The sequence below is a fragment of the Danaus plexippus genome, chromosome 23, assembly GCF_018135715.1.
Source record: "Danaus plexippus chromosome 23, MEX_DaPlex, whole genome shotgun sequence".
Taxonomy (NCBI): Eukaryota; Metazoa; Arthropoda; class Insecta; order Lepidoptera; family Nymphalidae; genus Danaus; species Danaus plexippus.
This window is the reverse complement of record NC_083551.1, coordinates 4,345,516-4,368,362: the sequence shown is the minus strand read 5'-3', so window position 1 is coordinate 4,368,362 and position 22,847 is coordinate 4,345,516. Positions and strand designations below refer to the sequence as shown.

Below are 22,847 nucleotides of genomic sequence, written 5' to 3'. Positions count from 1 at the left end.
GGCATTACACTAGTATTTGTATGAAATCCCGTGACACCTACTAAGCATATCGCTGATAGTTGAACCACACACACACATATATAAATATATATATAGTTTTAACACACGTTATATATTTCCTTCTGAATCCAATTCCTAAGGTCAAGGGGACGAAGTCGCGTGCAAAAACTAGTATGAAATAATTACATTGAAACATTGATAACGTTTCGCGTTAAGAACTATACTAATAATGTTTTATGGAAATTAAAAAATGATAAGGTGATATTAATAGTGCACCCTGTGTTTGTGTTAATTTGATTCTCATAAACACAATGTTTGCTTGAAAATTTAATTTTTCATTAACATTTAACTCGTTTAACAATCGGCGATGAAGTTTTTATATAATTCTAACTTTAAAAATTACGATTTAATGTTCAACCGATGTGTCTGTATTATAAAATGTATTTACGGAATTTAATTATATTTAAGAAATATTCTCGTTTACTGCTGTGTTATAATGTTTAAGAAAAATATATAATAAATGGAAAACACAGGATAAAAATTATTTAAACCCGTAACCTATTGAATATACGGTTGTTTTGTTAATTTATTACAGTAACATATATAAAACTAAAGTTTTAAATCCAAAACAATACCTTTTTCGATTTAAAACTTCTTTTTCTTTCTATTGAGATGTCTTCATGGCATTTTTTTTTACAAAAGTTTAAGCCAGATTTGCATCACACTACTGACTACACACGGAGCGTCTCTCGTCTCTCATTGAATAACCCACGTTAAGATTTATGAATGAAATACTTAAAACTGTCCGTATGTAGTGTGTTTTACTTACTTACTAAATACAGATAATATTAGAAATGAGATCATTCGTAATAATGTTTGTTATTATTATTAGTTTAAGATTATTTTAATGAAAAACATATACTACTTAATAATATTGACTAACGAAATCATTTACGTATGACATCTGTTTAATGGACCACAGATAATAAAATATATAGAGTAAGAAATAAGAAGTTTGTCATACTGAATGAAAATAATATTAGATTTTGATCAGTTAAAAGTAAATTAACTCCACAGATTATAAACTTGAACACAATTTAAGGAAAGCACTTATTTAATGTTTTTTATAAACTGAGATATATAATATATATGTAGAAATATTTACGAGTATAATGGATGAAGTGATAGGTCCTGTGATTTTATTTTTCTCGTTATACGTTGTTAAAGAAGGTTGTATATGTTGTTTTTTTTTTATTCATGTAAAGTATTCAAGTGGATTGCTATTCAGATGGAACCAGAGAATCCTTGATAAACACTAAGCTTACATCTATCAGTCGTGATTAGAATTTTAGTTACTTTTTTACTTTCAATATACATGTAAAATTTTCTTTTGAGTCTTCACTAATGTGATCCGTATGTTTGTGTGACATTAATTATTGGATAATTTAACACTCTACAGTATTTTACGTAGTCGTATGGTACTAGAACATTCTATATACTATAACAAATTTAAATAGTAAAAGATAAGTATATGTAAGTTATATATATCATGCAACAAACTGATTTGCAATAGCCGCCATTTTAAAAAACTAAAAAATTAAGTTTTCCTTTCTAATGAAAATATAAAGACGTCGCTTAAAACTTAATAATATAAAAACAGTTGTTAATATCACTATTGTAATTTAAGTTTTTCCATTGAATGATCGCAGCCTTCTATTGCTATGAATTTAATTTTTTTTATAATATTTGCATCCGATTGTGTAACGTGAATATCTTTTAAAAAAAATAAGATAAAATCTCATAACAAACTACTACAGGCTGCAATTTCCTGCAATTAGTTAAATTTGTATATATATTTTTTTATATTTCTATTATAAAATAGACTATAAATAGAATTGGCTATTTATAGCAATCTTATTCCTGACTCGAAGGCTATTTTTATCTACGCATATATATTTTTTCTATATAGCTTATAAGATATGTACCTAATATATATTGTAAATATTTTAGTATGAATGTTTCTTCTTGTATAAATTTTATAAGATGCTTTATAATAAAAATGTCATCGGCTGTCAAGAGAAAAAAAAAAAAAAAAACCATACACCTTTTTCTATTCTGCCAGTGTTGAATCATTTTCAATGCGCTGAAATAAAATTAATATAATTTTGATCTAATTAATAGTAAAATATATATATAAAGGCCAGAGAGGATCTGTGAATGTTCTGTCATCAGACAACGGCTATATAAATGTACGGGTGTTGAATAACGGTCAGTTCTCGTACTATACCTTGGCTGCAACGACTTGCAACGGGAAAGTGATTGTGATCGATTTGTTACTGTGATAATTTGATTACATTCGGTAAGCATCTTGTTTGTTCTAATTTTGAATTTTGCTTTTTTTTTTAATAGGATCTCGTTTTTCGGTTTTCATTTTTTTTATCGATTATAGAATTCAATTCTTCCAATTGATCTTGAATTGGGTCTAAAAAATATTTTTATTTATTTGGCATTATAAAATAAAATAAACATTAATTATTTTTCAACATAAATTTTTACCAAAATGGAAAAGTGACGAGGAATGATTACGTTGTAACTGTTATGTTTGTATTTTAACATCATAAGGACATATTGTAATAATTATATGATTTCCTTATTATTTTTTAATAAACGAAAGTATTTTAAAGTGGCTCTCAACTATGTTTAAGGTTGAAAGATTTAAAAATATATTTTATTATCATATCATTTTATAGATCCAGTAACTTTAGTTAACAGCGACTGCAAATTAAATGATTACGAAAAAAAATACGTTTAAAAAAAGAACAACATTGTATTTTGACCAAAAAGGTTATATTGTATGAATTTTTTAAAAGTATATTGATTTCATATCAGATATCAATAAAAGTATTCGATATAATATTTCGAAAATATTGTTATTAATATTAACAGTGAACATGAAATAATATAAAAAATGTACGAAATATTATTTTAAATTTTAACTAAAAAGGTTGGATGGCAAAAAAATTATTGTAAAAAGTATTAAATATCGATAATAGCATATATTTAAACACTATAACATAATATATTTTTATATATAAAACAGTGAAATGTTAATTATGAATGAATGAATGAATATATATTTTCTGCAAATTCTCAGCAAGTTTCTGAGCCTAGCAAAAGTAAAATATTCAAAATTATTGTTGAAAGTTCTTCATTATTTAACAGTTTGTGAATCGTGATTGCTTTTAATAAATAATATTTAGTTTTGTGAAGTTTTTAGTAATTTAAATTACCGACACGTAGTTTCAGAGATTACTAAAGTTATAAATTCAAATTAAATTTTATATCCGCATTGTTTTGTGCCTTTGCCTTAATTTAATATTAAGAGAAAATATATGTACATTTGAAAAAAAAATTTACCATTGAATGCCATTATTATTAATTTTAAACAGGCCCGTTAGAGACCATGAAAATAATTAATTTAAAATTATTATTTTTACTTACTATTTTATTAATATCAATTACTTTGTAATTTTATTTTATAATATATATATATAAATAAATTCATGTCATATTGTGACAAAAATTAAATATTTTTACGTTATATAATAAAATTTATACGTCAGTTTAAAAGCAATCAGTATGAGAGTAGTTCTCCATATTTTCCGTTGAGTCGAATCAGCGGATTCTCGAGAGCTCTCCATAAAGAATCTCGATGTTCTCTCGGCTTCATAAAAGATAATAAATTATGTATAGCGTACACATATACACTATACGACATTATATTTGTATATATAAAAAATAATAATTTTTTAAAAGAATTAGGTCTTGAAATGTCTTGAAAAGGAATTAATCCAACAAACATAATTATATGATATAAAAAAAATATGTCTTCCTCCTAAATTTATAGAAGACTAAGTTAGCTAAAAAAATTAAACCTACTAAATCTTTTGATAGGTTTAAATTTATATATACTTACATTTTTAAAAGTCAATAAATACTCTGACCTAATTTTTTTTTTATAATGGCAACAGACAATATCTACTTTAGTATTCTAGCAACCCTTTCTCTGAAAATCAATTTATCTTTTTCTAACGCGCTTGCAAAATAAGGATTTATTTTCAAATAAAAAATATATTTAAATTTATAAAAGCATTATTAACAAGTTCAGAAATAATAAAAAAAAATACAAATAATTAAAGTAGCTAGTAAATATACTTCACTATATTTTTATATAATTTAAAAAAAATATATCGATTAAATATAGAAAAACATCTTTATAGACGATAAAATATTATATACTATAATTGCATTTTAAATGTGTTTATAATAAAAACATTCTTAAAGTCTCGTAATATTTTATTACATAAATAAACAGGGAGCTGTAATGTCTATTGTTTAAAAAAAAATCCACAAAAAAGCAACGGCCACGAGGTCGGGACACAATTAACACGGGTCGCTGGTTTGATGCCTGACCACGCCGGATTGAAGGTTCTATACAACTATTATAAATATATATATATATTATTAAAATTCAATTACACAAAAATGTATTTAAATCATTTTTTTATCAAAATTCCTCTAACATGTATCAGGAATTACTTTATAGAATGTAAAAAAACGAAAGGAAAAAAAATAATCGTTCAGTGTAATAACATTAACGAGGTAAATATTAAAATATATAGAAAAAAAAATCGATTTATTGTAAATACATATGTACGTTCGGAAATCCCATACGATAATCACAATTTAGAACCCTTTTTGCTTACAAACGACAATTGCAATGAAATTTTCCTTATCATGAATCATTTATTCATAGATTCAGTTTCAAGCGACTGTGACATAAAACTTATGACGCCCGCACAACATTATTAAATAACTTTTTGTTACTATATATAAACGAGCAAATGAAGCGCTTTAAAACGCGTAAATAGTGCTTGATACTTAAATATTTTATAACAAAAAAACATCACTGAAAGCATACTTAAGTTATTTATAATGGAATTGGGATATTATAATAGTGTATCGATGTAATTTTATTCAAAATATTCGTAGGTTACTTATGATATATATTTATGATAATAAATAAAAAAATTATTTTTTATTATATTCACTTCTTATTATCACATATTTTTTTTTACACTTAATATCATCGTACAAACACAGATACTACAAAGTGTTGGAACAATCAAAAGCTTTACTCAATGTAATGTTTTTTTTTTTTATCTGTCAAGTATATAAATTGAATCCTTTGAATTCAGTAATGTTAGTTTTCGTTTGTTTAATATCAGTTTATTACGCTCTATGTTTACCATAATACAATAAAAATAAAAAAAAATCTCAAAGAAATTAATACGCGAAAATATCGTTTTCAAACATTCTGTTAATTACATTTGACAGATAATGTAAAAAAAAGTACATTAAAATCGATCAAAATTATAAAAGAGATGGAATGATCATTTAAAAACATACATTAATATAGTCAATAACTAGTGTTATACAAATTTAACATTCATATTAATATTATAATTTATTCCGTTACATAAGTTTTGCTCTGCGTTCTGTTAAAACATTGTTTGTTGATAGTTGAGGTCATTCCAACTTTAACCTCGTGTCACTTACGAATTAAAAAAAAATATTGTCTATGTCACGCAAAAAAAAATGTCAATAATCTGTTGCACAATTATAGCAATACTTTTTAACAGTTCGCTGAATTTGTATTAAATATTTTTTATTATATAGTTTAAAGAACATTTATATTAAATAATAAACGGTCTGTGATGAAGAACTTTAATTTTTATTATAGGTTTAAAATGTTTGCCAAGTGACGGGATGTAATTGTATGGTTTGGGTATGTTTGTCGAAGGCTGCGTGTTAGTATTTAAGTAATTTTCGATTTAGATTGCCCGTTTTTATCATTATAACTAATGGCAATTGAGATTCAGGACGAATAGAATTTGTCAAGAACAAATTTATTATGTATTTGTTTCATTGAAACAGAAGAAAGTTGAATTCGTTTTTAAAACAAAATATATATTTTAGTAGGAAGTATAGATAAGTTATTTAGCTTCATGTCTTATTTTAAATAATTTGGCAGTAGCATAATATCAGTGGCATAATACACGAACTTGATTCCATAGTACGAACGCTTTTAATGGAACAGAAAAAAAATTAAGATAATCGAAATTCTAAAATCGTTTGAATATGTATTTTTTTTTTTTAACAAAAGAGGTTTAATACATCAATGATTTTTTTATTACAATAATGTAACTAAATAAGAATATTATTTCATTGCGAGCATTGAATTATACTCTACACACTAAACTACATCACTACGTGATGTCTTACAATTTTTTCAATAAACGATGTTCGAAATATCGAGAAGATCAATTGTCACTTGACCCCGCCATTTAAAACTGACAACTATATTTTTTTCCTTACATCATTTTTATAATCCATAAACTAATATCTGTCATATAAATTATATATCGTAATATTTTTAACTCAAGGTGTATTTTAAAGTATTTAAATTAGTTCCTGTGGATGCAAGGAAATTTTTTATTGTGACGTATTTCTATAATTTAAGTAATATTAATATTATTACAATCGTGATATAACGATTACTATTTAATACAGGAAATGCAAAGGTCTTCATTGTTAGAGCCTTTTCGATTAATTGAATGCATTTTATATTAAAATCGTTATTCATTTAGTTTCTTATAAATAATATTATTTGTAAGAATTGATCATAAAATAATTTTGAAAGTCTTAAATTTTAATATAGATTAAAAAATTTAATTGATTAATCCGAAATCATGTTGATATTGAAACTATTTTTGTGACTACTAAAAATAGAATTAATAGCCATTTCCAAAATAGAAACTCGCAACCTTCTAATGGTGCAAATTTTAAGAGGTTTATTCATAGAATTATGTACTCAAGTTGAACTACGTTGTAATATATTTTTAACGATAATATTATAATTATAACTTGAATGCAATCAATAATTTAGTTCATAGATAATGTGTTATAAAACTTCAAATAAATTTAATACTGACATTGTCAAATTTAATCCAGGATAATATTTATTAAAACATATATATGGTAAAGTAAATATTATTTATTATAATGTACTTAGAATTCTATGTGTATGCGGAAGAATGAAAATATAATTCGGAAACACTTCTACGCCTATCCCTTCCGCCTCGCTCGAAGGATATGTCCACCATGAATTTCTTATCTGTATTATGACATTGACACTTATATTGTGCGCCATGTTATAATTCTTTTGTCATATGAAGATTAAATTAATAAGAGCAAATTATAATGTAGTAATTTTAATTATATTTACAACTGTTACTTTTTTTATTAATGTATTTTTTTTTAATTTGTATATTGAATTAAAAGCTGCGGTAAATTCAAATTTTGATTATATAATCTGTGATTACATATCCGATAATGGGATTGTATCTTATTTTTCTAATTGAATGTTAATAATACCAAAGAAAACTTTGTTTTATATGAGTTTTCTTTGTTAACTTATTATGGATAGTTTCGATGTGTTTCGAAATATTGAACCACCAGTAAACCACTAGTTTGTATGTCAAACTTCAAACTTAAAGTTTCAAGTTTTTCCTTAGCTACATTGGTATTTATATGTGCGATGATTTATGAATAAAAAACTCGGATGTGCCAGTGTTGTGGTCAGGATACTGAAGGCGACTGTTGGGAAAAGCTTTTTTTATGAAAATCAATAATAATAGAATTTATTAAGAAAAAAACATTATAACGTTTTTTGACGTAATATTTAAAACATTGATATTGACGTGAAACGCTGATTAAAAAATCGTTAAGGCGGGTTTATACATTTAGTAAAATTATTTTAAATTTACATAATATTTTCCGTTCTCAGTTTGATATTACGGCCTTTCGGCCCTGAGATTAAATGCTTACAAGCCCACACAAATGCATTTTTAATACATAAAAAGCGTAAATATTTGCGGTTATTGTCGTCATTTGTCAGACGGAAAAGAATAATTACATTTTAAAACATCACGAATGAGCTACAAATTCTTATTTAAAACTAGTTTGTAACTCGGCCAATGACACGACAATGATCATTATTTCTATTGACTTCTAGTTTATATCTTTTTTGAGGTTCACTGATTTCAAGTAGTCACTCCAATTCAAAGACCGTTATTCTCACGTACAAGTCGAATACAGTCGTCGTATAATTAAAAAAAAAAAACACACTGCGTTTTTTATTATTAAAAAATTAATCATTGTAATTATTATTTAACAGTGGTGAAACAAAACGCAAAATCGGAATATTTCTAGTAAACGATTGTATTTATTTTTTTTGTATAATCGGCCTATGAATATTGAATCTATGCTTAAATTATAATAATCATCGATTATTTTGGAATTATTAATTTATTTTATTTTGTTTATCACGAGGTTATTAAACCGTGTGATAACGGATACCATAAACAAGATGCGTCATGAACAAGAACTGTACCTGACCTACCTTCACCTGCCATTCAAACGAGTTTAACTACTTCAGATGCGGAATTTTATAATAAAAAGTAATTTCGTTTTCACTGTCAGATCCATTTAATATGACATGCGAACTTAACTTAAAACAAAGTGCCTGTTTAAATAATATTTGCTTTTTTTCTAAACACATAATTTTCGTTATATTAATTTAAATTTAATTAAAGCTGAATAGAATCGTATATTTCTTATTTTATAATCTATGATTGTAGAAATGTATATTATTATCTGCGTTCAGTCAAAAGCGTTTTGTTTTTCTTTTTTGGTATTATATAATAAATAGGCTTTTGGTTGTTTTTGCAGACAACGAAACATCTCAAGGTTTATATTATTAAACATTTCGCGTACTTATCTATGGGATAGTTTGCAAATGTTAGTGAATTTAAACACGAGGACATTCACTATACGTTTGTAGCTATTAAATAACCACGGTGCGCGAATTAGACAACTTTGATAGATGACTTTGAATTTAATTTTGACAGTTCAGAAAACCGCCAAATTTTGACAAGTATGAAACAAACAGTAAAAACAACAATACGACTATACGATAATGGGGAGTCGTTTACTATAGGGGCATAGGGAAGGGTACTCATTGAATCCACGGCTACTGACCCAAATCTTCGACCTTGATATACGTTCACTTCCGACAAGCCAAGGCACAGATTTGAAGATGTTTTGTTCCTTTTATAACCTTCTTGGTATTTTTTGTAATGAGCCAAATTATTTTTAAACTTTATCTACATTATGCTTCCATTGTTTAATGTCATTAATCTCAATTTTGTTACAAATGGCATATTAAATACCATTACGTATATGATGGTATATTATATTTTCGTAAATTTATTTATTATTACTTGATTCATGTTGAATTAACATAACTCATCACTAATCAAACTCTACGATATAAATTTAGTTTGTTAAAACAGATATATATATATTTTTTAGATATTACTACGGCACAGAGGCGACTTCAGTTTTCAATACCTCGCGTCTTCAGCTATTTGTCAAAAATCAAAATCATAACGAAAACTAGATAGTTGCGTTCAGAATAGTATTTTTTTTTAACTATCGTCAATCAAAGGACTATATAAAATCTTTTAAGGTAATTCAAAATTATTGATTTAATAGCTCCGATGACGAATCCATTAATTTTTATATTTAATAAATAGAAAATATTTCAAATAGAAAGTATCAATAATTTACTTTACCAAATTTCTAATATAAAAACTTAATTATGAGAATTTAATTCGAGGCAAACGACCTTCATGCTCAGTACAGCCTTTTAGCCATATACCATTACGTGTCAGAGGGGAATAAGATAAATTGAAAAGCAACTGCAATAAGTCACGATAGATTTTTAATAATAATAAGAATATGGAACTTTGTTTTAGGACTTAAAAAAAATTATAATTTAAATTCTACATATAAATTCATTGAGCTTCTGAATTAAAACTTGACATTCGCTACATACGTGAACAATGATGACTGAGGCGGTTGCAGCGAGTTGGGTAACACAAGGTCGGCCGCTGCGTTTTATGAATTTAATGAGCTCTTGCGAAATATGTAACTACGAGGGTTTCGGACGGTCATTAGATGTGTTTATTTTCAGAACTATGTTATTTGGATAATTCAATTCGCTACTTAAATAGGATTTTCTTTTCGAAAGTGATTTTCATTTCTTTACGTGTCATTGAATCATAATAACGTGACGATATTGGATCTCGGTGACAACTAATGACGAAATTTAAATACGAATCAAGTAAATAATTATAATTATGGAGGTATTTTTGTTTAATTTCACAAAAAAAGACGCCAACAATTTCTTTACCAATGAAAGTTAAAACGATATAAAATTTATAAGGTTAGCACAAGTTCGCATGATTACACTATATAGGAAGCGTCTTCCGCCTTTCGTTCAGTAACCGACGTTACTACTACAATTTGTGAATGAAAAACTGTTAAGGCTCCGTATTTAGTTCGATGCAAACTTGGGGTAAACATACTGATTTCATTAAACAATTCACTTATTACAAACAGATTACAAAAGTTTATAATCGAATTACAATAATTATTGCATAATTGAATATTTAATATCCTGCGGTCGCTTTGTGTAATGTACGAATCGACATTTATGTAATAAAATACATCTTAAATATATTAATTGAAAGATAAAAGGAAAACTTTATTTCAAATTAAAACTATCATCTAAGATATAAAACAAATAAAAATACATTTAGCGACTGACAGCTTTCTACTATTATTTACGTTCTACACACTTTGATATCCGCAAAAGAAATTAAAAACAAAATGGCCGTAACAATATTCATATTATTATATATATATATATATTATAATAAAATTAATTATCGTGCGTGGAATCCCTCCGCGCCGAAGAAGTGAAAGTTCGTAATGTTGGAATGAAAACAGGAAGATGTAGAAATTTTCTTTGAGACAAACTTTATTAATATAACTTACACAATTAATTGCCACGCATTCCCTCTCACTCTGGTCTCTTTTTATTCCTCCAGGAGCGTTGAATATTTAACGCAACCTTGTTGGAAGTCGCATAAAAAGTTTCACTTCAAAAATCGTTTTATGTAAATCATCATAATGCACTGTCACTTCAAATATTCCGACATATTGAAAGTACTAAAACGAATCAAATCCATATCTCATTTACTTGTCATACTGTTAGATGATGTAAATTCTAAAATCTCATAGAGTTAATACTAGTTACAAATAAATAGCTGCCAAGAATGTACCAGAACATGAGATGTTATGTGCTTAACGTGAAACACATTCAACTTGCCGCCAAGGTTAGCTCTGTGACATTTGGTATTTGATGTTATTTTAAGTCCTATTTTAATTAGCTTCCGTATGTTTATGATAAATTAAATATAACCAATAATCTATCGTAGATTAGAAAAATTCTAATAATTATTAATGATATACGATTATATGTATATTTTTTTTATAACTTAATATTTATATCTTCTTTTTTTATTACAGTCTGTTTGGAGAAGCTCTATTGACTCGTATTAATTACTTCTTTAACGTCAACTGTGAACTGTGTCAATACAAATATGTCAAAAGAATTTATTCTTTGTTTCTTCATAGATAATTTGAAATAGAAATAATTATCAATTCTAATTCCCTCATATTTTGGTTTAGTAAAGTTTATCATGCAAGCCGTTGCGAATTTTAATTAATTCAATAATAAATGATATAATACTTTTGGTGTCATAAATTTCGAGAATGGTCGATTACGATAGACGTCATAGAATAGATTTAAAAATCTATAATTGAAAAATTAGCGAATAATTTTGATTTTATCAATTACGTGATATCAAACTTACCGACACGCTCATTTAACTGATACAGCCTTCGCCTATAAAGTATCATATAAAAAATATTATCTCCGCGATAGGTTTCAGAGTTCCGTATATTTTTATATATGTATATAATAGGCAAAAATTATAAAGTTTTTTAAATAACACTTACTTTAAATGGATTCGCTTATAGTTACATTTCTTAGTTTTAATTATAATCACTATGAACGATCCTGATCACGAAGATATCAAAATGTCCGTTAGTTTTGATATAGTACCGTCCAAAATATGAATAAAACTCGGGCTTAATGCTAAAAGCATTCTCTCTGTCAACCTTAAAGTATAACAGTCCTAAAAAACCATTAGGCGGTAAAGAGAAAGGAATAATAAAAGTAACCTAAGTTTAATAAGTAAATTAATTTAATTTTAAACTTATTCGGTTATTTTTATTATCAGCCAATTATTTCTTCACAACCTCACGTATCTGAAGCCACGCAGAATAAAATGAGTTGTTACCGGTCACGGACATGGGAATAAGTATTTTCGATGTTTTCCCAGGTGTAAATAATTTTGTTTTGATTTAATCTCTAAATATGTTATTGCACGCCATCTTTTGTATTGAAATTATAATGTTTTATTAATTACAAAAGCATGACGGATGACATTTTTTTTTCTAATCTGTAATCGCGATCTTGTTTTATGAAAACAGAGTGTGAAATATTCGCTAGCTAGTATATAACCAATCAAAGTCAGTCTGACGTTTGACAAGCAACTGTCAAGTTTTTTTTTTTTAAAGGATTATTATAAATGCATCTCAAGAATTTATGTTTTATTATAATAGAAATATCGAGTATCTATGAGTAATTTAATTCAAATACATATAATGATTAGGCTGATTATTCTAGAAAAATATATATAAACCTGACAAATATATCGTTTGTATGACAGGTAAAGAATCTGTATGTATACCATTGTACTTTTTTAATAAAAGAGAATTGATATTGCTCTTTTTATATGTAATAAAATAATAAAAATGCAGTCAGTTAGCAAAATAATTGCATTTTGTGTTTCTAATTAAAAGTTCAATCTAAGTTTAGTTTATAATTTCAAATGACAGTCAGCTTTTTCTTTTTATATTATTCCATTATTTTATTCTACGACAACTAGATTATAAATATAATTATTATGGAAATAAAAAGGCTTCGGTATTTTTTAATATCTACACCTTTAATACAACGTTAACGTTACGTAGTTCTAACAAACAATATATAATATTTTACGTGTACAAAATTAATTTTAAATTAGGTTAATTATTCTTTTTTTATGAATTCTTGTTATAATAATCCTATGTATTATATATATAATATATGTATTGGTTTTCATCATCTCCAACGGAACCCTAAATCGAATGTCCGAACTCTGTGACACGATTACCAGTTACGGTATGTTACAACAATTACGTATAATAATATAAATAATGAAAAAATATAGACAATAAGTTCAGTTCAAACAAATATATGAATATTCAACATATATAAGGAATATTTTAAATATAGTATGAATAATAATGATGAAATTAACATAATTACGTAAAGATGAAGTCGGCTTACAGCGGGTCACTAACCGGCAACCGCTGTGTGAGGATTTTAGTATCCTGTCAATAATGGAGGTTTTGTTACTTATAAAATAATTATATTTTGATAAAAAAAGAAATGCAATCAAACATTATGATAATGTTAGAAATGAAATAATTAAATTTTGTTGGTTGTCCGTCGAGACCGTTAACCTTTTTACGTACGCGACAAATACTATAAAAATAAAAATATTTGTTTAGTCTAAGTTTGAATCGCACTACGGACGGAGCGTTTACAGTATTTTATTAGTGAGAGACGGGAAACCAATAGTATGTAGTGTGACAATGGAGACTTGGACTATTAAATGAAAGGATGGCAACCGGAGGTTCCAGGAAGACTAAGAAACTTACTTATATGTATATTATAATAAGAATTACATATTATAACTTATAACCTATACCTAAGACTACATGATTGCCCCGATGTTAGGATAGCAATCCCATTCCATTGCTTGTGTGGTATCAGGAATCTCCTGGTTCACACGGCTTGGTGTTCGTTCCGCGGAGTCAGCGGTGTCACTAGTTATATGATATTTTATCCGTACAACGATGGTTCCCCGGCGATGTTAATTTATTTTTTAATATGCTGCGCGTACGTAACATATGCACAGACTATTGACAATTAATATTAGGTAATATAGTAAATATTTTTCATAGAATATTTCTAAACGATCATTTTCGTTATCTGTTATGTCAACTGTAACGTCAGAGTTACCGGACTGATTGTTTTTATGAAACCAGATTTTTTTTTTTTAAGAAATAGTCTGTTAGAGCTTAAATTTGACAGACAAAAGAAATTAAAATAAATAGGTGTATAAAGTCTTACGATCTCTTTTTTTTCTAACATTTACGTCAACTTGAATGAAGTTAGCACAAGTAACTTTTCCTAATTTCAGGTAGTCAAACAAAATTGCTATGAATTTTTATATAAATCTATATCAATAAAATAAAATCAACATAAAATATATAATATAAAATTACACACAATTAATAAGTCCTAATTTTGCTTCCGATAATAATAAAAAAGCGATTAATATCGAGAATACGAATTATTTTAATAATTACAAATGGCGGGAATTATATGAAATACTTATATATTAAAATTTTGTATCAGGAATAAATTAATGTTATTCTTTATAACGACAAATTTTAATCGACTGTTAATAAGAACCGATCATTAATAAATATCGTAAAGAATTAATGGCATTTAATGCTGCCAGTGATTTATTGAACAAGAGCCGTGCCTCGTCACGATTTATTTTTGAGCTCCCAAGGATATAAAACCTATAAAGACACGGTTAGTACAACGCAAATGTCTAATTATGTTCCAAATTCGAATAATATGACACAAGACATAGAGTCACAGGCAGAAATAGACAAAAAAAAAAGTTAAGAAATTGCTCATTATTTAAATTTAAATAAAGAATATATATATATACATATATATGTATATATATATATATATGTATATATTATAGCCGTTTCCTTCAGTTTGTCTCTCGTTCTTGTCTTGTATATTAATTAAATATATATAACTCTACTTTGGCTGTAAAATTTGACTGGCAAATGATTCCCTGTAATATATTCATATGTTATATATGAAGAATAATAATAAAGAGTAATACAACATATTCTCGTGTGAAGAATATTATACATACATATATATTACTTTGACATCGCCCGTATCTTTTGTTCACGAGTTTATATATAAGATTTTAATTGCTTACAATACACGCTCACGCACATATATATAGATATATATATTTATATATTATAATATGTAGGTTTTAATGAAAAAAAATACTTCGATACTAACAGTAATCATGAATAAATAATATTAATTACTTTCAACATTCACGACTAATTACAAGAAATTTTACAATAATCAAGAAAACTACACCCAAAACAGATAGTACATTAATGATAAGATGACTCGAATGAGATAAAACTTTCAGTATCGCGTCAGCAAAACGAACTTATACTTAGATTAATCCTATACTTTGACAAATGTTTACCGTCATTGAACAAAAAAAAGGACTTGTAGTCAACAATACTCACGTTTACCTCAATTGAATTTAACTCAATACAAACCATAATAGACAATTATTATTGTACAATAATAACCTGAATATAAGCTTGTACACAAACAAAACAAATTACAGCTCCGCCATTCAATTAACGTTTGAATGAATATTCAACAAGGATGTAAAGAGCTTTGTGAAAACGTTTGTGCCAGTTAATATGCAATAATATAATTTATATAATATTATCAATGAACTAAGAACTCTTTTCATATTTTAACTGGAACTTTTTGGTATGTTATATGGTATTGTTGAAGCTCTCCCTGCAACGATGGACCCGGCTGCTGGCACCCGCACAGTGGACATGGCGCTGAGAAGTTTCGTCTCTAAATATGACAAAAATATATGCGGAGGTTCAGATAATGTCAAATTTTTTTTTTTTTTTTGACACCGATTTATAATTTTCAGTCATCAATTCTGCTTTCTTTATTCCGATTTTAAAAGCTCGTTGTGATAGAAGCGATTTTTATGAAGGTGAAATTAAAAAATAAATAACTGTAGCAATGTAAGAATAATAATAATATAATACAAAAATGTTGTTTATATTACGATTGTTATTATAGAAAATAATTTCAAAAATGATGGTTTTTTTTTCAAAAAATTTTACGTGCTTTTTATGCCGTTGGCTGCATTTTCTTAAAATGAACGCGTTAAAGAATATGACAATATAAGTTATAAATTACAATAATAATAATCATTAAGCCTATTTAAGTTTGCGTCACAATATATACAGCACAATATGTATTGGCTCATTGGCATGATTGGCATTACTATTGGCTCTGCCAGCGTCAATGTACCCTCGAATTACGAACCTCAAGGATCCGAGGTACACGACCGGTTCAAGAAGCCTCTATGAGTCCAGGCTAAATGTCATTGAAGGAAGAAAGCTTTAGGATTTAATATATACGGAGCGGTAACAGTTTTTCTTTCGCAAATCTTCTCACATAGTATTAAGGAAGGTTATTTTATGAGAGGCAGTCAACGCTTCGTATATAATTTTATGATACGAACAAATTCAATAATCCTCAAAAATAAACACTTTTAAAGATCCTTTTATATATAAGAAAATAAATTAACATGTATACACATAACTAAAATCGGAAAAACAATACGATTATAATTGCAAGTTTTACAATCAGGACGACCCATATACTCAATACTTTATGTCTTTTAGGTCGTTCATATATGTTTGTTTAATTATTTAACATGCACGCATTATTTTTATTTGTATTTTACTTTAAAAAAATATAAAGTTATATATATTTTTCTCATATATTAACCCAGATGTACGTAAATAAACAGGCACCTGTCTTAGTTCATCAACGCATCGTCCTGATAATCTTGTTTTAGTCAGCGATTTACTGAATTTAACCTCAGCGCAAAAAATATGACATTTAATTTGAGATAATATTCAATCTACATGTTTATATGTTCATTTCAATTAGATTAATTCCCTAGATATAAATTTTCAAATCGATTGTTACTGAATCCGTCATATATAACATGACCCAACAGCTTCTGATAATCCAGACGTGAAGATTCGAAAAGCATAAACGAATAAAACCTTTTTTTTGTAATATATGTCATAATCGATAAAAACTTTGATCAATCAATGTGATATAAAAAAAAAAAAACATAAACGTCAAGTGTAATGACATATTATACTTTTTGTACCGCGATTATGAACATATCATAAATGTATAAAGCCTATCTACGGATAGAATGATTAGAAAAACCAGTGGATTGCATCAGATTATCCCATTCTGACAATAATAACTATTGGCCTATGAATAGTAATATAAAATATATCTTAGTAACAAGCATTCATTGTTTTAGTTAAATTGGCTGCATTCCTGTCAGGATTATAGTCTTAATCTCAAGACTAGATGGATTTAATAAAATATTCAACATATTTTTCATAGTTATGAATGAAAATTAATTCCATTACAACTGCTATTTATCAAAAAAATGTCGAAGCTTTCTCATACATATGTATGCCCTTAAGGGTAACATTTGACCTCAGTTTTCGACACGGAACACTCAAAGTCCTAACTCATAAGCACTAAGTAATCAACTCAGACTTTTCCTTCACAGGCGATCTCTTATCTACCTGAAAAAATATCGTACTATTCAGTAAGAAACTCTGAAACAACTGCACCTTTGTAATGACTTAGTCGGTTAAAAATGATATCTATCTGATTACATCAGAGTAAACATTTAAAATCTCCATATACTAGTTTTATTTATTGTAAATTATAAAATATCTGACCTTAAGTTTCTGCTTAATCCTCATTTGTTATCGCATTAAACCTTTCAGAACGTTAGAACAAATTAATCTAAAATATAAAATTTCCGCATAGCACGCTAAAGAGTTATTTCTTCATCTAATAATCTGTCACTTCTATAATATATACAATATAATGATTTATTTATACTGGACAAGCTTTTGCCCGCGGGTCGGGATACGGGATCTAAACAAAAGGTATGGTCACATCTATCTCTTTAGCAAAATTCAACAAAATCGGTTCAGGGGTTCAGGTGTGAAAACGTAACAGACAGACAGACGGACAGACAGTGTTATTTTTATTATTTATAATATTATTAGAAGTATTTTTTTAAATACGACTTCTTCATTTAAATGTTTGGAAAAGAACTGAAACTACGAAAAAAAGTAAAAATTCTGTCAATACAATGCAAGTGTCATATAAAAACTAATGTCTTTATTTAATAAATTAATGAGTAAACTCAATAAAACAAACTATTATAAAAGTGTATTAAGTAGAAAGGAATATTTACAGCGAAAGGAACTTAGAACAAACTAAATTTTTACTTAAAATGAATACGTAACTAAAGCATTTGTCTCACTTTAATTTCATTTAAATCAAATAACAAGAAATTATAAACATTAGGTATAAATACACACACGCATACACACACACACATACACACAAAGAGAGAGATAGATAGATAGAGAGAGAGAGAGAGAGAGAGAGAGTAGGAGTAGAAAATCATTCATAATTTTCAAACAGAGCTTCAAAATTAACGATAACCTTACTATACATTGATCAAGTACTATTGGTTAATAGTGAATTTAAATGCCTTATTCACTACGTTACCACACACCGACTCTCAATTGTATGGGACGCAGGAGTTGCATTGAGGGTCAATCAAGACAATTGGCATCCTGTGTTCACCGACCACGTCCACAAATACCCCGCACTAAATATCCTCCAACGATACAAGACAACTATACATATATCTTATATTTGATATATTTTACTTTTAATAATACCAATATAAAAGTATGTGTTTCGTATAAAAATGTTAATATTATTTTTAGGTTCAAAAATAACTGTAATTAGTTGTGTGTATTTAAATAGTAATAATATTTTTTGATAATATAGCAGAAACTTCTTTTAAAATGTCATTTTGATTTGATAATAATTCACCTAATAAATACAAAATAAATTACAAGTCATCATCAGCCTATCGGAGTCCACTGCTGAGCAAAGGCCTCTTCTCACATGGAGAAGGTTAGAGCATTAATCACCACGCTTGTTCAAGACGGGTTGGCGATTTCAAGCTTATAAATTGAAATTATAAGACCAGGCTTCCTCACGATGTTTTCCTTCACCGTCCGTCAATGGCGTCTAAATAATCTTAGAAAGTACATATGACTCGGAAAAGATCACATTGGTACTTGCCAGGCTTCGAACCCGCGTCCTTACGTATGAGAGGCGGGCCTTTAACCTCCAGGCCACCACGACTTACTTACTTACTAACTTAAATTACAATTACCCGGAGCATTAATTGTCACCTTATGACTATACTTTCGAGGCACATAATTCAGTAATCACACGCCATGAATGCCTCACATAATTTTGGAAAAATGTCTTATACCAACTCTTATATAACCAAACATAGCTTAAAATACACTTGATGCAAACTGGACTTCAAAAGAACAAGACCACATCGAAATCGGTTTAGCCGTATGAGAACTATTTGGATAACAAACACACACAAACACAACTTCAAATTTATTACACCCCTTATTTGTGTCGGGATGTGATGAGAACTGTGATGGTTGATTTTGTACCTAAAAGCATGTTTAAGGTCACTTACTACTCCTTTTTTTGTCATAGTGACACTTTAGTGATTATTATCAAGTTTAATTTAAATCATGATTCTTTTTACAGATAAACAATGGGTTCACTTCCCCCGGAATCGGTTGTGTCTGGGGCTCGGACCTCGGTCCCAGCGGCGCCCCTCATCAAACACATGCAGCAGATGGATAGTGACAGAATAGCGCTTATTTACTCTGGTCAGTATTAATAATTTGCCCAAATTTACCAACCATATCGGCTACCATAGCCGTCTAACATCAACTTTGTAGAAGAAGACTTTTCAGAAACTTATTTTCATCTCATCTGCCCGTTATCACGGTAGCTGTTAAGGAAACGTTGGAATCGTGCAGATATAAAATAATAAAAAACGCATAGTATCCGAAAAACATAGTTTTTTAATAATATTTCCTACCCATAGTTTCATTACCCATTCATTATTTTATCTGAGTGTCTGAAAAAAATCTTGCAGCAAGGATTTATAAATAGTCAAAGACTTTCATAATGTTTTGAGCCAATTACTTATATATTCACTCCCTCCATCCAGATGAAACCTGCCGAAAGCAGATAACTTATGCGGAGTTAGAAGCAAAGACCAATGCTATATCTCGTGCCCTGACTGCACACGCTCGACCCAGAGGAGCTAACAGAGATAATGACTTTGTGATCGCCGTGTGCATGCAACCTACACACAAGTATGCATATTTTGATAAATTTAACTTGGCCCCTGTTGAAAAATAAATAATTTACCAAATAGACTGATCGTTATATACTTGGGGCATTTTACTTTAAGATCTATACTGAAAAATTTTGGTAAGATTGCCAGAAGTTTCCTGTTCACTAAAATCATATCAAAAATTATATGTATTTATATATTTTCTGTTTCTAACGAAATTATTGACAAGAAATTTATAGGCTATGTGATAGTGTACATACACAATCTTTTAACCATAATATAAGTACATTATTAAACTACTATATACTACTTCTATTTCACTTCACTAAATAATAATTAAACGAAATAGGGATTTATTTTTATAATAAAATTTATCAGAACTATTATGGCACTGCTATCAACGTGGAAAGCGGGAGCCGCTTACTTGCCAATCGAACCAAGCTTCCCTCAAGGACGGATATCACACATCCTGAAGGATTCCGAACCTTCACTCGTCATATACGACCACACCGGTAAGTTCACAACAATAATATCAAGTAACCGTCGAATAATTTTGTGTCATAGCAGTCCCAAAGAATTCCACAACCATTAAATTCGAAGATTGAAGTTAGTCAAGTAAAGAAAACCATGTCAACGCAATAAAAAATACTCCCTATTAAAAAAATTACAAAGGCTCACACATCTAACACAATTTTTACAATAATGTCGTTAGAAGTACATTTAAAAATCCTAGCTTGCTAGAACAGCATTAAAGCTACCATTAAATATTAAAATCTATTCTCATCATCAGCGAATCCATCGATGTTCTCAAGTTCGGGAGTTCCATCCGTTTCGTTCGAGGAGTTAGCGCTGGAAGCCAGCGTGTTGGCCACGCATCGGCCAACAGAACAAGAAATGTTGATCGAAACAGACGCTGCTTCCACCGCCATCATATTATACACGTCCGGAAGCACTGGGATACCGAAAGGTAAGCAAAAACCTCGGGGACAATGATATAAGTGCATCAATGAGATCTAAGATTTTCGCGAGTATTCATTTAAATGAAACTAGTATTATTCGGATTCACTACGCGTTTTTATTTACTTTAAGTACATACTCCCGAGGCCCGACGTTTCGGTTACTTTGCAGCAACCGTGATCACGGGATTATGTAGTTTTTAAATAATAAAATCCGCGTAGTAAATCCGAATAATACTAGTTTCATTTATAAGTGCATCAAGCTATATAACTAAATGTCATAATGAACTGCTCCATAGTAATACTCTCGTTTGATTGACTTAAGAGGATACTTTGTACACGTTACAAGGGACATTAAATTAATGGACATGTCATATTAAACGATTACGGCTTGTACGTTGAATAGTATTTTGATAGTTCAAGCCTCAAGGTTGGATGCAATCACCTCGATGTCCCTAATACCACACAGATTCTAACAGACGTCTAAAATATCTCGGTTCGAATGGCTAACTTTTACAGTCTCTGACCGAAAGAATTTTCATTAATTTTTTTTTGTTTTTTATTTTTTGTATTTCGCTGAGGAAACTGAAAGGAACCATTATTTTTTTGTGCAAGGAATCGTTCAAATCATATAGCACATAGTCGAATACGTCTCGACTATGACGTTTTAAAGGAACTTGTTCGTCCTGCGAACTGAAATAATAAAATTAACGACAAACTACAATAAAGAATTTTAAAAATAATAATAGAAAGCTTATACAGAAACTATGTAATAAATAAATCTAATAATATTTTTAGCACACATAATTATGATTTAATTAAATGAAAATTTAAGACCATATCAGAATTACAGAAAGCAAAAACAGATTTTTGCTATAATTTTGATGTTGTAGGACCTAACCTATTAAGTTTGCATATTCGCTTAAAACCTTTTTCTTTAACGGTACCTTATGCAATCACTATTAACTCTATATTATTCTTATCAAAATGACTAGCACTTGTCTAGAAATATCTGATTTCAATTAAAGTCTAAGGCCACATGTTTTTTTTTTCACTCTAGGGTCTCTTTGATATAGGCACTATATTCCTTAATTTTCCAGAATCCTTAATGTTCAAGCGATATATCAGATTTATTACCAGTTGATATTCTTGTTACACAAAAATCTTGATTTTAACCTCAATAAGACGTTTAAAAACTAACAAAGTAATATTTGGCTGTGCATATATGTGCAAAATATTTATAAGTTAGAATTATAAAATACGTTGCAGCTATAAATGGGTTTACTGAGGTTCTGGCAATTTTGTTGAAAAAAGTCCAAAGGCGCTGTTATATCTGTAACATTTTAAGGGCTTTCAGAACCCAATTACAGACCAGGCCATAGCTCGAACATTAGCTTGTTCCGTATACAGTACACATACTCATATAATAAAACGAAAACAATGTCATTTCTAACATAGGTTTATAATAATTTAAGTTTATAAGAGCAATGACCTTGACGTA

At 28.3% G+C, this 22,847-nt stretch overlaps 1 protein-coding gene across 1 annotated transcript in view; it reads left to right on the top strand.

Moving 5' to 3' along the window:
- Positions 1–2,235: 2,235 nt before the first annotated feature.
- Positions 2,236–22,847, top strand: part of LOC116774655 (beta-alanyl-bioamine nonribosomal peptide synthetase ebony) — a 29,559-nt gene continuing 8,947 nt past the window's right edge. The window contains exons 1-5 of the mRNA XM_032667361.2: positions 2,236–2,359; positions 19,790–19,914; positions 20,262–20,409; positions 20,769–20,902; positions 21,181–21,357. Of these exons, the coding sequence (XP_032523252.2) occupies positions 19,797–19,914; positions 20,262–20,409; positions 20,769–20,902; positions 21,181–21,357 (577 nt within the window). The 5' untranslated portion in view covers positions 2,236–2,359; positions 19,790–19,796. The remainder of the gene's footprint in view (positions 2,360–19,789; positions 19,915–20,261; positions 20,410–20,768; positions 20,903–21,180; positions 21,358–22,847) is intronic.